This window comes from Euprymna scolopes, chromosome 16, assembly GCF_053919585.1.
Source record: "Euprymna scolopes isolate OS-2025 chromosome 16, ASM5391958v1, whole genome shotgun sequence".
Lineage (NCBI taxonomy): Eukaryota > Metazoa > Mollusca > Cephalopoda > Sepiida > Sepiolidae > Euprymna > Euprymna scolopes.
Genome location: NC_136497.1, coordinates 21,475,915 through 21,491,883, shown reverse-complemented (window position 1 = coordinate 21,491,883; position 15,969 = coordinate 21,475,915). Strand labels below are relative to the sequence as shown.

The window sequence follows — 15,969 nt, the reverse complement described above, 5'->3', positions numbered from 1 at the left end:
GATAATTAAATTCGATGTTCACCGACCAGACTAAAATAATATTTCATTAAGAAGAATTTACATAAAAAAGATTTTTATTTTCATTTTTGTAAACTTTATGTAACATGTGTTCTTTATCTTCATAATTTTAGAAATAATAAACATTTTAAAATGAAAGAATATCATAAAATTACGTGTACAAAAATAAAAACAAAAACAAAAAAGTAAGTAATGTATTTAAATCGTCGAATTTATTAAGTCCAGGACAATAGCAAAAATGAAAGTGATTTTATTAATCTGTGATTCATTAAAAATGTCCATAAAAACCATGACCCATATGACCATGACCAAAACCACCGTGAAAACCAGCAGCTCCTAGACCATGTCCGGCGAATCCATGTCCAAGCACGCCATGCCCAACCAATCCATGTCCAGCGAAACCATGTCCGTACAGTCCATGTCCGGCTAAACCATAACCATAAGGCAGATACCCATATCCGCCATGTCCAGCATTGGAAGCAGCCAGGGCAGCATGATAATGTCGGGCACCGTCATGCACAGCGTGTTCTCCGCGGGCAGCGTGGGCAGCATATTCTTGATGTAGGCCATCGGCTAGTCCGTGGTGTTCTTCGTCATGTTCATGCAATCCATAACCATTAGCGAGGTCGTGTTCTCTGTCATGGTGCTCAGCATGATGAGCATCGAGGAGGCCGTGAGCAGCAGACTCGGCATGGGCACCATAGGCGTCATGATGGGCAACCGCTCCACCTTCTACCCCATGAACTGCACTGTGGAAAGGTGCCGCACCATAAAACTGACTGTGGACTCCGACTACGGCAAGAGCGAGGAAAATAGCAAAACTGGTGAATTTCATTTTGTATTTCACGAATTCCTGAAATATAAAACAATATCAGTTAAAGAAATAAACCTTGCTACAATTTATAAACACCTCCATAAACATAATAAGATATAGATCGTTGTTTAGAAATTGAAATGATGATACATTATTTATATTTTTTTTGTGAATATGCAATGCGTTGCCTTTACAAGCGACAGACTAGTAATGGAAAAATATCTGCTTTTAGATTTCATCACTCAGAATACGGATGCAAATAATTAATCCATATTAAAATCTAGATTTCATACTGTGAAAACAGACTACTTAAGACCCCACGGATGTTATGTCCACTTTAATTTGTGCTTAGATTTCAAAGTCATGCAAATGGATTCAACAATAGTTTTAATGGATTTTTAATGGATTTTATGATTTTAATAGATTTTTCTCTGTAGAAACATTAAAACTCATTGCTCATCAAGCACAGAAAGATTGGGTCCTTATATACGCATAATCTCGATTTTGATTGTTCAAAGGCTAATAATTTGATTTCTTACTAATATCCTGACATTTATTCATAATTAGCTGATTATAAAGCCTTTTCCCGGCAATATAACCTATTATATCTAAAAAAATATCTCTAAACTTGACTCAGTGATAATTGTGCATAAAATATGAGATTAATTAAATTGGGCATAAAATATGAGATTAATTAAATTTTGCACAAAATCTGAGATTAATTAAATTGTGCACAAAATATGAGATTAATTAAATTGTGCACAAAATATGAGATTAATTAAATTGTGCACAAAATATGAGATTAATTAAATTTTGCATAAAATATGAGATTAATCAAATTGTGCATAAAATATGAGATTAATTAAATTGTGCATAAAATATGAAATTAATTAATTTGTGCATAAAATATGAAATTAATGAATTCGTTCATAAAATATGAAATTAATTAATTCGTTCATAAAATATGAAATTAATTAAATTGTGCATAAATATGAAATTAATTACATTGTGCACAAAATATGAAATTAATTAAATTGTGCATAAAATATGGAATTTATTAACTTGTGCATAAAATATGAAATTAATTAAATTTTGCATAGATATGATATTAATTAAATTGTGCATAAAATATGAAATTAATTAAATTGTGCATAAAATATGAAATTAATTAAATTGTGCATAAAATATGAAATTAATTAAACTGTGCATAAATATGAGATTTATTAAATTGTGCATAGATATGATATTAATTAAATTGTGCATAAAATATGAGATTAATTAAATTGTGCATAAAATATGAAATTTATTAAATTATGCATAAATATGAAATTCATTAACTTGTCCATAAATATGAAATTAATTAAATTTTGCATAGATATGAAATTAATTAAATTGTACATAAATATGAAATTAAATTATGCATAAAATATGAAATTAATTAAATTGTGCAATATATATGAAATTAATTACATTCTCGCTTCAATAAGATAGAAAAACCATACGTATTATGTAAAGTATCGTTATTCAGACGTTTGTTCTAATCTTGAGTGTTATTTTCACAACGTTTCGGCTGATATAACCTCCGATCTTCATTCAGGTGTATCTTGTCAAACTCTGAAATCTTTCTGTCGAACTAACGAAGCTGCACAGAATTTATAACGGAACATTTACTTTACAGGGGGTAGCATGTTCTCTTTCCATTAGCCAAGACTGAGTAAAAGTCCCAAGTAATTCGTAATTGTATTCTGAGTATTGCCTGCACTGAAGATTGAAACTTTATCTCCGGAAGAGTATCACTTACAACTGCCCTTCCTGTAATTACCCGATGTGTTTTCGGAAAGAATTCTTACTAGAAAGATATCGGAGAAACGAATGTCAACAACAATCATCTGATTCATACGAAATGTATGAATGATGCTCAACACAAAAAAAAACAACGAAAAACAAAAAAAGACTGATCCCGATGGGGCGTCCCCTGTAATAATACTATTTCTGTTCATAAATAATGATCAACCCTTGTTATATGTTTAAGGTTTTATAAAAGACGCTATTATATTGCAACGATGATTATAAATTACGGATGAAGAGAACGCGAAGATCACTCGAGAATCACCATAGTTACAGCATCGAACCAAGACATTCATAGAAAAAAGCAGAAATATTCCGGCTTCATCTTGAGAAAGTAAGCAACTGTGAGCCACAGAGGATCAAGGGAGTTAGCAAAATATTGTCAGATTAGTATACGGCACACCAACATCTTTAAGGTGTTTTAAGACGCAATACCTGACTTATTGTGAAAGATAAATTGAATATAACTTGCTATTGTGTCCATAGCTGAAGGAAGGGAAACTGCAAATTCACACTTTTTTTTACGAGCGTAGTAGTGCATAATTTGATCACAATAGATCCGATAGGATTCGAACTTGGCATAATCGATACCATAACCATCGACGCGATACATCACATCAAACTTGCACCCGATTTGATGTTGGAATATAAAAAGAATTGAACGCATTTTATCCATATCATATAGACTGAGCATGATTTGCTATCGAAATGAAAAAAAAAAAAATTCAAAAACCTTACGCGTTTCATACGAAATTAAGTAATATCAACCTTTAAATGATTTAATTCTGAAAAATAATAGAAGTCCTTGTGAATAAATACTTAAAAGCTAACTTCTATTTCATACAACATGGGGGAGACAAGTACCAGTGGCTCATCTATTTTCCAGATGATTTTAATAGGGGGGTCACCACTTATCACGGTCTGGAAACCACTCAAGGATAAGGGTTAATTAGTGTCAGGCAACCGGTAAAACAACACAGTGATGATCGATGATAGTGGAATTTGGGTAGGGTTTAATTAGTTAAAACGACGGCTAAAAAAAGCAGCCCTGCGGTATTGTGTTCAAGAAACTTTGCTTATGGAATTTTCATTAATTTTAGGCTAGGAATGTTTTGCAGATGGGGGTAAACAATAGATAGAAGCTTAGTCGAGCATCTGCCATGAAAATAACGATAGAGCAGAGATAAACTCACAGCGTATATTCTTGAGAAAGCGGAAATAGGGATCGAAATTTCGAAGCCGGTTTTTTACTCTTTCAAATCATGAAACGATACTCTTAGATACTCCTCTTAGCAACTCCTCCTGGTAACAATACTCCATCTTAGGACGTATGTGACAACACAACAACTAAATGGAAAACTAGTGATGTTGTTTGGTTAATAGATGAAAATAATCGATTGGAAGATGGCTGTTGTGAAGTGGGTAACGGCACGATGTAACGATATAAGTGTGCCAAGTTCGAACCCGAATCTAGTCGATTCCGCTGCACCACTTTTATTTATAGATCTTGGAAAGCATCATCTGGTTCCTCTTGTAAGTACTTGGAAGAATCAATGTCGATAACAGAACAAACAAATAAACGAATTAATTAACAAATGATTTAAAATTTCCTTGTTATTTATGAATTGAGGAAAACAATTTGAAATGTCGTCAAAGTTAAAAGAAAGCGACAACTTCTTACCTGTTGACCTGAGTTCGAGATGTGGTTTATGGTGAATTGTCGTGTATCTGCTATCAATCTAGAAAGATTGTTGCATTTATAAGCTGAATGTCCCGGAAGTATTGACGGCACCAACAAATATCACAGCGTAAAAAATGATGACTTTGGTACTTTTTTTTAATGATTGCGTTATAATTGAATATAAGTAAATATAAAAAAAATGTACGTTTCGACTGGGTTTATAAATTTAGAGATCACCTGATCACTCAAAATGGCCAGATCAACTCAGGAGTGTCAAGAGGTCAGATTGCAAAAAAAAAAAAAAAAAAAAAGAATGTCCGGGGATTAAGGATAGACGAACGTTGGTGTTGGGTGTTAGCTTTGCTTGTAAGTCCACTTCAAAAATAGTCGACACAAACATTGTCGACTTTGCGAAACTAAAAATGGCTACTCTTTATTTACTGTTGAGATGTCAAGTGTTCAGACTGCTTTAATATTCGGATGATATCTAAAAGCAAATAATACTTGAATACTTCTTCTGTAAATTCAAAGTTTCATTTTCTCAATTTATGCTTGAATGAAAAGTAAACCATTACGCCATTATTTCTTTCATCGTTGTCCAAACTAAAATAACCTTTACATTCAGAAACAATTTCACGCGTTTGATATAAAACGAAAATCGAATTTGCAATATAAATATATAAATAAATAGGAATAATAAAATCATGAGATGAATCATCATTATAAAAATAATTCGAAACATTGTAAGATTTGTATTCAGTCACTAATATATTTATTTTGTATTGCTGCCATATTTCAGTATCGAAGTGTGGGTATGTAGTCCTTTACGCAAATCACTTTGCAAGCCCTTTTCTATACATCTCAGAACTAGCTGAGTTATAAAAAGACATTATGTCGTATAGCACCAAAGATTAATTACAAGAATTCTGGCAAAAGAACTGACCCACTCAATTATCGTCTCATTAGCCTTCTCCCTCTCTTCGCCAAAATCTTTGTCCTTAATTAATCAAGCACTAGTCCGCTACCTCAGAGAAATAACTTTTATCTGACCGACAGTATGGATTTAGACAAGCCCGCTCTACTGCAGATATCCTAACTGTAATCTCTGAACGTATATACCAAGCACTGGATAAGACAAGAGAAGCTAGGTCAGTAGCCCTAAGCGTATCTAAGGCATTTGACAGGGTTTGGCACGATGGTTTTATGAAAATCAATTCGTATGGTATTGTTGGACGTATACTTAACATAATCAAATCTTCTCAGATAATAGAAAAATTCAGGTTGTCCTCGATAGTCGTACATCAAAACAACATGATATAAATGTGGATGTGCAACAGGGTCAATCCTTGGACTTTTACTTTTCCTGATATTCATAAATAACCTCACTGATAAAATTTTCTCTGAAATGGGGTTATTTGCTGATGACACCATACCCTATAACAGACACAAGGGTAGAACTAATGAACACATATCCAAGGAAATTGATAAAACTCTAGAGTTTGTAGTGGAATGGGACCGTAACTAGTTGATAACTTTCAATACCTGTCAAAATTAAGCTTTTTAATAATTACAAAAATCGTTCTCAAACACTGATCGCCATTGCTAATGATACACTACCCGAAAGTACTCGGGTTAACATTCACAAACAACATAAATTGGAACAAATACATTGAGGCAATTGCCAAGACTGTTGCTAGGAAGGTGGGCTCTCTCTATGGTGCTAAAAGGCTACTCACACCTGAAAGTATCCTGTATTTCTACAACGTCACGGTTCGCCCATGCATGGAGTATTTGTTGCGACATTTGGGCTGGTGCATCTGCCACTAGCCTCTCGCACCTAGACAGGGTTAAAAAAAAAGAGTCGCCAACTATCAACTGAACTCTAACCTCTGTCCCATCGCCGAAACGTGGCATCCTTGTGCCTGTTTTACAAGTATTCCAATAGCAAGTGCTCTGACAAACTCCGAGCACTAGTACACCTTTGACGACAATACCATCGACAAACCCGACAAGCAGCAAAATCCCAGCCATACATTGTAGAGATCTCTAGATGCTGTAAAGACTTCTCGAAAAACCTTTTTCCCTTGGACTGCTGCACATTGAAATTCCCTTTCAAGCCCGTGCTTCCCTGACTGTACTGACATGCAGAAATTCAAGTATAATGTGAACAGACATCTCCTGCCCAACTCCATAAATATGCAAATCTGATCCCAAATAGAAACCACTCACGACTAATTGGCTCCCTGCCGTATTTTGGGTGAAACGACAAAAAAAAAAAAACAACAAAAAAAACATTTTTTTTAGATTTACTTGGCTCACTTCACTTGGAGGTAGATATCCCAACAACAACATGCTCAGCTAATACGATCTAACGATAACAATAATACTGAATGGAATGATAAAATTGTCGCCCTGAAGAAAACAAGACTACAGCTTTATTTTATAACTTTTATCGAAAAAGATCAATTCAGGTCACTTAGTTACGTAGTAGAGCTGACATGTATTCAATGTAGCTGCCTTCAACCTCAATCACCACCTGAATACGGGTCTGGAACTGGGAGCAGCAATTTTCCACAATCGCCGGCGGGAGCTTGGCGAATACTCTGCGGATAGCAGCGATAAGGCTGGCTTTGATGTTGTGGGAGGTCATGTTGGTGATGTTCACGACATGACCAAACGAAGTAGTCCAGCGGGTTCAAGTTGGAGAGGAGAAAGGCCAGTGAGAGAAGGGTACAAAGTCTTAGCACTCTTTCTAAAGCCAAACCTAGTTCTCTTTGGACTTGTGGGCCGAGTCCTGCTGTCACACCCAGGGTCTGTCAGCGGCTACATGATTACACCAGGGGATCACCACACTCTTTAGCACATCCAGGTACACTTTGGTGTTGACATTCAAGACGGCTTCTAAAATGTGAGGTAGCATGATGTGGCCCTCACTTGTGTTACATAAAAAGGGCCGTTCCCTTTTCATGTCAGTTAAAAATAAAAAAAGAATTAGTTAAATGAAAATGCTATCAGATAAAACAGGGATTGAACCCTGTGGATGAGTTTTAAAGAACAATAGGTTTAAATGGCATGTCCAGTTAAATTGTTGATTCTGTTAAAATGTTTAATAAATACAGTTTGGATGGAAAAACTATTCACAATTCTTAGAAAGAATGCATAATAAAATATCGGTTACAGAATTAGACAATAGGTTAAATTCCTTTGTAAAACAACAAAGAGAATGGGAAATTTCGTCAGAAATGGTTTCAAAACGTGCAAATCGCGCATGTTGGAACACGTGTTGTGGTCACGTTGACCAGACATACGTGTGATTTCTCAATATAGGAAAGAGTTCGAAGTTAGTTAGGAGAGAATCAGATCAGTGAGATCAGAGAAGCAGAGGATATCAGACCGATTCTCCGTTAGAGTCACCTTCTGGAAGCGGGAGGGTTTAGAGATAACCATCTAACAACTTTGAATCCCTGAAATACAAAATCATGTCCAACCGGTCGAAGAAGAAATAAACGTATCATCATGTGGTTTTGTATCTGCGTCTTCGTGTTGTTATTCAACAGAAAATGTAGTCTAGAAAACTACTTACGCCTGACAGTATCCTATACCTCTATAAGGCAACCATTCGCCCATGTATGGAGTACTGTTGTCACATCTGGGCTGGTGCATCTGCTTCTTGTCTCTCGCTCCTGGACAGCGTTCAAAAGAGAGTCGCCAACCTGATAGGTCCTGAACTGTCATCTAGGCTTCAGCCTCTGTCCCATCGACGAGATGTTGCATCCCTCTGCCTGTTCTACAAATACTTCAATGGTGAATGCTCTGACGAACTGCAAACACTTGTACCTCCCCGACGTAACTACCCCCGACAAACCCGACAAGCTACTAAGTCTCATCCCTTTACAGTAGAGATCCCTAGGTGCAAGAAAGCCTTTTACTCCAATAGTTTCTTCCCCAGAACTGCGGGTCTTTGGAACTCCCTTCCGGGATTCTGCTTTTCCAACTGCAACGATATGCAGAAGTTCAAGTGTAATGTCAACAAACATCTTTCTACTCATCTCCCTTCATAATGACCCCGCTAATTAAGTCCCTGATAGTAGCCCCCTGCTTCAAAGTGGCACTGTGCATTGTTTGGGGTGAAAATTGAATTAAAAAAAAATTGTCCATTTATATTATAAGAACTTTGTAAAAATCATCATCACCAAAACAAAGATAAAGTGAAATTGTATTAATATGAACTTTGTACAATTGTCAACGTAAATGTCAAACGCACTATCTCTCGGTCTATCTATCAAGATATTCAAAAATCTCTTCTAGTTGAATTACAGGCTTAGTGCTCTTGAAGTAACATGTTGGCTGTCTATTATATATATACAGAACTGTCTCTCTCTTTATATATACACTGTTTATGTCTCCAATATGCTATCTCCATAAACATGAATCTCTAAGACTCTCTTACAAAGACTCTCTTACTAACAAGAACACTAAATAAGAGCAATGCAACATACTCTCATATTTGGTACCTTCTAAAATAAAACCGATACGTAACACATATTTGTAATTTGGATGCCGGACTTCTTTTATTCAACAGGAATAAATTAAAAACAAATCCAACTTGGCGTTACCACGCATACACAACGTGGTAGTCCATTACAACTAGACGATCACATAACACAAAAAATAAGAAAAAAACAAAGGAAAAAATGCAAAACGAAATAAAACAATAATTAAGAAGGAAAAAAAAAGAAGCACTCATAGATACGCAGTATTAAAACAAAACAAAAAATGAACACACACATACACACAATGGAACAAAAGTATACAAGAAAATTAAAAAAAAAAGGCCGATATGCCGCAAAAGAAAACCGTAGTAATAAATGAAAAAAAAAATAAACAGTTGTAAAAAAAAAACCCAAGTAACCGTGCATAACTCATTGAAATGGATTGTTTTGTTTAAAAATATGCACACATACACATAAATGGAGAGATTGGGGTCATCCATTATTGTTTTGAAATTTGTATGGAGTGTCAGTTAGAAAATTTGTGTCAATATGAAATCGTTTGGACGAATTGTTGAATTTAATCTGTTAATCATTTGTAATAATTTTGTGTCAAAGTTGAAGGTACTTTTAAAATCTGTTGTTATTATAAAGTAGAATGAAATACGCTTATTAACAAAAAAAAGATGCAGAAATGAAAATCAATTTTGTGTTCATAGTTGAACTTTTCGACTTTTTGTGTGTTTTATTTGTTTGTTTTTGAAAAAGGGACAATTTAAATATTTACTCTTTATAGATACTTAAAAATATGTTTTTTCTCTGTATGTTCCAGTTATTTTTTAAAGACTTTTGTTGTTGTTTGTTACGAAAGAAAAAAATTTTTCTCTTCAATGAAAAAAGTTATAACTGTTGATCATAGTTTTGTGTAAATCCAGTTAAATGTATTTATGATGTATTTTGTTTTGAAAATTTTATGTTGGAACAAATATTGTAAATTGTCTTAAATGTATGTGTTATTGTATTTTACATCAGGAATTCGAAGTTTTAATTAAATATACATTAAAATCAAAAGAAACAAGTAATAGGAAAATAAGTAAAATTGGAAACAAATTAAGACGAATGGTTGGCTTAGAAATTAGTTAGAATTTTAAAGAGGAGACAAGATAAATTACATAAACGGGTAATTTTAGAGTTTTCAGACGTGATAAGCCGAAATAAATAAATTATTTTTTGACAATTTTATGATGCTCATAACATTTTTCCCAAGAAGAGTAACTTGGTAGGGAGATGATAAGCACTAGAGGTGCCGCTAATTAGAAAAATAGAGATGGGAACCTGCGATATTGTGTGCTTTTAAAGCATACCACATGTAATGGTTTCGAGCAGAGGATAAGTCTCGACACAATAAGTAAAAAATGCAGGCGTTTGAGGGATACGAGAATCCTTATGAAAAAAGGGACATGAGAGCCCGAAGGCTAATCACATATAGCATAATGAAGTGAGAGAAAAGTAAAATACAATTGCGCATTACTTAGAATTGACAGAACGAGAGCATACTACACCCGTGGATTAAATAAAGGGATCCTTTCGAAATTCCAAAGTTCGACAGAATACCCCTGAAGAAGATCGGAGGTTACATCGAACGAAAATAATATTCAAGGTGATAACAGTCGTCCAAATAATCGAAATAATACAAATTATCAATCCTCATCCAAAAAAATCAGAAACATCACACTTCATCACATATTTAATACTATTTCATGAGGTGTCAATGTTTTTTTTTAATCATCTATTGTGGGATTGAAACTTACCTGTATAATGGACTCTTCCAGTATTATATTACGATGTGAAATAACCACCTCAGGGAGCAGTATCGTAATACCTTAGAATCAGCAGGAGTACTAGTAGTAAGCAGAACAGACGGCTATCCGTAATGGACACAACCGAATAGTAGACTCCGCTTACCTTTTATCCTATCCTTGTAACCTTTTGGTTAATATATCTTTCTTACCCTTAATCCGTGTTGCGCATTTTTCTTCTGTAGTCCCAACCTTGGATCCACATTAGTGGTAACAGAAGGATTAGAGAAACGCACGCCGAAATCAGAATGCCTGACTAGTTCCACATCAATAGCGACAGAAAGATTCGAGAATCTCATTGCGAATTTCGTTCTCACCTCATTAGTAACGACAGAGGACCCGTTTATCAAACAACAGTGTTGAACGAGAAATTAAGCTGGCATTATTATGACATCATTAAAAACCGGAGTGATTGTTGCGAGTGAGAACTTTAGATAGCGATACTCCTTAGACAAGTAAAAAGGTACAAGGATGACTACAGACTCCCCCTCCCCATTTTTGAGTTGAACTTGCGCCTAATTGTTTATTTTTTTTTTTTTACTAATATTTGTAATTTTTACTTTTACAGAAAATAAATGAACTCAACCTCATCATCATATAGAGCCTTTTCTTTAATTTCTTCGAATGTTCCCTAGTGGCATTACACTGTGTATCTTTTCAAATTCTAAGTTTGTTTGTAAGGAGGCAACCACCGTGTTTTCAATGGTTTCATCGTATTATCGAATAAGTATAGATAATCCGTCACTATAATTAATTTCGACGAAGATAGTCCATTGCATATCTGTAATTGAGGTGAATGGACACACCACTGTAGTCTATTTGCAGTACGCGTTGGTAATCACTTTTTTCGTGCATGAATTTTTACCAGTTGCTTATGTCTTGAAACACAGTCGATTAAATTTCGTGACTAAAAAAATAATGCCCAATGTAAATATGTGTTACACGGCACATTATTGTGGTGCACAACTCAAATTTATTGTTCCTCCGTGTCAAACTTCCGCAAAAACACGATAAGCTACAACCACTACATACGATTTCCCCTACTCGCAAACTGTGCCTAAACATAGCTTCCATCAACAAAGCTTCTTTCCAAGTACTAATCGCATGTGGAACATTGTTTCATTATCGTGCTTTCCGGTTTAATACAGCACAGTAGCCTTAAAATCCAATGTAAACAAATTCTTGATGAGCCGTTTCTCATAAATAATCAAATTCTACCCATTTTACTATTATTACGCTACAACCTTATATTCATTATTTCGACTATCCCCCCAGAAGAGTTTGGAACTAAAGGATACTCTAACAACATTCAAATCTGGCCCCCAAGATCGCCATGGACATGGAATATGTGCCTACATTAAAGATGGCTTTCCATATAGTAGGGACATCTCCAGAGAAGATCCTAAATTACCCTATATATACTTCCGGGTTGCACTTGCTCACACGACTGCGTTTATATTTGCCATCGATCGCCCCACAATAGCGGAGTTACTATTTTTAAGTGCATATCTGAGAAAATTGACCACATTCTATCTGCTCATCTCTCGGCTAACATTCACGTCTGTGGAGATTTCAATGTTCACAATGTGGAATGGTTAGTCCACTTAAACAAAACAGATGATGAGGGAAGGTTCTGTCACGATTTCTCCATTGCTTTATGACCTCACTCGGATTATTCACGAACCCACCTGTGTGCCCGAAACTGACGGTCAGTATGCAAGTCTCCTAGATCTTTTCCTCACACCTTGACCTGAACTATCTTCATCTTCTGTTCTGTCTCCACTGGGATCTTCCGACCGCTCTTTTGTATCAGTTTAGATAAAAACGAAATGTAGTAAGTCCTTAGCGTACCTCTCCATCGTCCAGTATATCGATACTCGATATGGTTGACTGAATAGCTTCCGTTTATTTATATCAGATCTACCTCTGCATTCCATGTTTAAAAGGGATGTGTCCTCTTTAGTATCAGACCTGATGGAATGGTTAATTGTATGTATAGACCGTTTTATATCCTCGAAAAAATTCTAACCAAAACCTAACAGTCTTTTCGGAATGTGCTGCAGCCATTGCGCACAGAAATCACTTTTTCCATTGATTCCAACGTAACAGATGTACTGAGACTAAAACCGCTTTCAGGACTCAGTAATCACTGTAAAAGAGTAATAAAGAACGCAAGAGAGTTGTATGCTCAGTCCGTCAAGTCCAAAGTAGCTGAGCAGTGGCTTGGTTCCCACCAGTTTTGGCAAATAGCAAACAGAATCCTGAACAGAGCGTGTGCTCTATCCCAACTATCATCAATGCACCTGAGGTAATCTCATCAGCATCTGACAAAGCTGAACTCTTTGCCAAGAACTTTGCAGCTAATTCTATTCTATGCGACCAAAGCCGCCACCTTTGTATTCCTCTTGTATCAGAAAACACGCTATGTGACATACAAATATCCGTGGGTGATGTTGCTAAGCTAATCAAAAACCTTGATTTCAGTAAAGCAACTGTCCCTTACGGTATTCCAATTATAATGCTCAAAAAGCTTCATCCAGAACTAGCTCCCATACTTACAAAGCTGTTTAAGCATTGTCTTAAGGAGAATTGCTTCCCAACACCCTGGAAAACCTCATCAGTATGCCCTTTATTAAAGAATTCAAGTGATCGATCTCAGTACAGGCCGATAAGTCTCATGTGCGCCACGAATAAGTTACTTGAATCTATGTTAAATAGAGAAGTAGTCAACCACCTCAGCAAAATAACCTTCTTAGTGACATGCGATATGGTTTCCGTTTTGCTAGATCTACAGCGGATGTGCTTACGGTTATTTCTCCTAGGATTGCGAGACTCTCGCGGGGGCTTTTTTCTAGAACAATTGCTCGTTACATATCAAAGGCCTTTGATAGGGTATGGCATAAAGGTTTACTTCACAAGATCTCCAGCTATGGTATAGCCGGAAATGTCTTCTCAATGATTAAATCATTTATCTTTGATAGGTTCATAAGAGTAGTGGTTGATTAGCAGAAATTAGAAGCTCATAGTATTAATACAGAAATCCCTTAGGGATCCATCTTGGGTCCAACTACCTTCTTAATCTATATTAATGATGTTCCAAATCCGATCCATAGATCATTCGTAGACATTTTTGCTGACGACACTATCATCTATGGCAATATATCAAAGGCCATAAACGACCAAGCTCTCTCTGATTCTCCCTCTTCTGATCTTGAGCATGTGGTACAATGGGAAAAGAGGTGGCTGGTTAATTTTAATGCATCTAAAACCAAGCTTCTTTCTTTACATCATCATCGCATCAATTGAAATGAATGGCTCTCGTCTTGGAGAGGCTCTATATTTTGACAACCTTCTGGACTTGACCTTTACTCCTGATCTAAAATGGAACACGTACATCAAATTCGTTGCCAAGGTCGCTGGAAAATGGTGGTATTTTTCTCTCGATGCAGTAGATATCTACCTGCTGATGCAATTCTCTACCTATATAAGAGCCAGGTACACCCAAGGATGGCGTATTGCTGTCATATCTGGGCAAGAGCTACTAGAAAGACTTTATCCTGCCTTGACAGAGTTCAGAATAGACTTCGTAGCCTAGTGGGAGATGCCCTCTTCTCTTCCCTGCAACCTCTTTCTCGCAGAGAGACGTTGCGGGCCTGTCTCTGTTTTATCATTATTTTCATGGCAAGTGCTCGTCTGAGCTCCAATCTATGGTCTCCCCTCGCCAAACATTCACGAGAAACACTAATCTGGCTGTAAACACTATCAATAATTTCCTTCACTCTTTATCTGTGCCTAAACCCAAACGTAGACTCCATGAACAAAGATTCTTTCTTAGAACTGCACACCTTTGGAACTCTCTTCGGTTTAACTGCTTTCCAGCTGACTACAATATGGTTACTTTCAAGTCCAACGTAAACAAGTTCTTGCTGAGCTGTTCCCCTTAAGTAATCTAATTTACCAAATTTACACTTCTAAAGATTACTATATTGTCCTTTTGACCACTATACACTCATTAACCCTTATCCTCGAGTGACCTATTGGCCTTGATAAGCGGTGATTCCCTTGTAAAAAAAAAAATTAACCCTTATTCTCAAGTGACCTTCGCCCCTTGGTAAGTGGTAACTCCCAACCAACAAAAAAATACTTTGACCTTAATAGTCCCCTGTTGTGTGTGAGGTCTCTTGAAATACCTTTGATCCTAATGGAACTTTCAGACGCATAATACCTAAGTTGATAGGGCAAATTTATCGCTCAACGAATCAAGGGCTCCATCTAGCTAAATAATGGTTGTAGATTGAGATTTAGGAAAAGTAGTAAAGGAAACTGTGACTTTATGCAATTCATGGACAGTGTGCTTGCACATGTGTAGCCAGGAAAAATTAAAAACACACCCCTTGGCTATCATGTTTATATTGTTTTAGAGATATGTGTTTGAAAAATATTACAATAGTAAACCAATGGCTAGGCTAGGCGTTGTATGTATCGTGTCGAGTCATACAAAATTTACAGGTTTGTATCTGGAGGCGCATCAATTCACTGGGAGAGATGCACCCTTAGTCTAAGTAAACACATGCATCTAGGAGTAGGTAACTCTGATAATGTTGCCAGCAGGACGTTGGATGGCCATGGAGGAGGGTGAATCTTTGGCAGATCAACGGTTCTATGGTATTAAGAGTTACGTTATTCGACTGCAGCTATGTGGATGATCTAAAGACAACGGATGAGTGCAAACAGGCGAGTCAGATGCCACTGTGCTGGAGAAGGTAATGGCAAGGCACCCCTATGTATTCTGCCAAGTTTAAAATCATGTAATGTCTTCAGAGGAATCGAAGCAACAATAGACCGAAGCCTATAGAAAAAATTAACCATGATTACATATACGGCATGGACGATACAAGAAGAAGAAGAAGAAGAAGAAGAAGAAGAAGAAGAAGAAGAAGAAGAAGAAATCCACGGAAAAAGGTTTCTATGAGCGTTTATACAAGTTTTTAAACGTTCAAGAAATTCTACGATCTTAGAATTATAAAAAATATAATTGCAAATGTTTCTGCAGGTTTGCAGAAGATATTTGAACAGCTGAGAAATTTTAAAATAGGGAAAAGATTTTCAGATAGCGTCTTGCCAGGCATGCGAAGAATGCATGAAGTATGAGAATCAGAGAATAAGTCGAGGAGTTACTAATTTCAGGGCAGAAGTTGTGGTTATTGCTTTGAGGAAAGTTCCTTTGTTACAGCGCTGACTGGATCAAATAAACTTGGA

General features: G+C 36.1%; 1 protein-coding gene across 1 annotated transcript; it reads right to left on the bottom strand.

Moving 5' to 3' along the window:
- Positions 1 to 286: 286 nt before the first annotated feature.
- LOC145296311 (uncharacterized) lies at positions 287 to 6,396 on the bottom strand. The gene is made up of 3 exons (XM_080142511.1): positions 6,367 to 6,396; positions 3,153 to 3,380; positions 287 to 871 (listed from the first exon to the last, which is right to left on the bottom strand). Exons 1-3 carry the CDS (start codon positions 6,394 to 6,396, stop codon positions 287 to 289), a joined length of 843 nt encoding a protein of 280 aa, XP_079998637.1.
- Positions 6,397 to 15,969: the final 9,573 nt, after the last annotated feature.

What these genes read in the sequence shown, in the direction of transcription:
- LOC145296311 (XM_080142511.1), bottom strand. Translation starts at nt 6,396, where the DNA reads ATGTATGGCTGGGATTTTGCTGCTTGTCGG. An exon ending in GGGATTTTGCTGCTTGTCGG is followed by an intron (nt 3,381 to 6,366) that starts GTTTGTCGATGG and finishes TCATTTCGATAG; the next exon opens with CAAATCATGCTCAGTCTATA. An exon ending in CTTCAGCTATGGACACAATA is followed by an intron (nt 872 to 3,152) that starts GCAAGTTATATT and finishes TTTATATTTCAG; the next exon opens with GAATTCGTGAAATACAAAAT.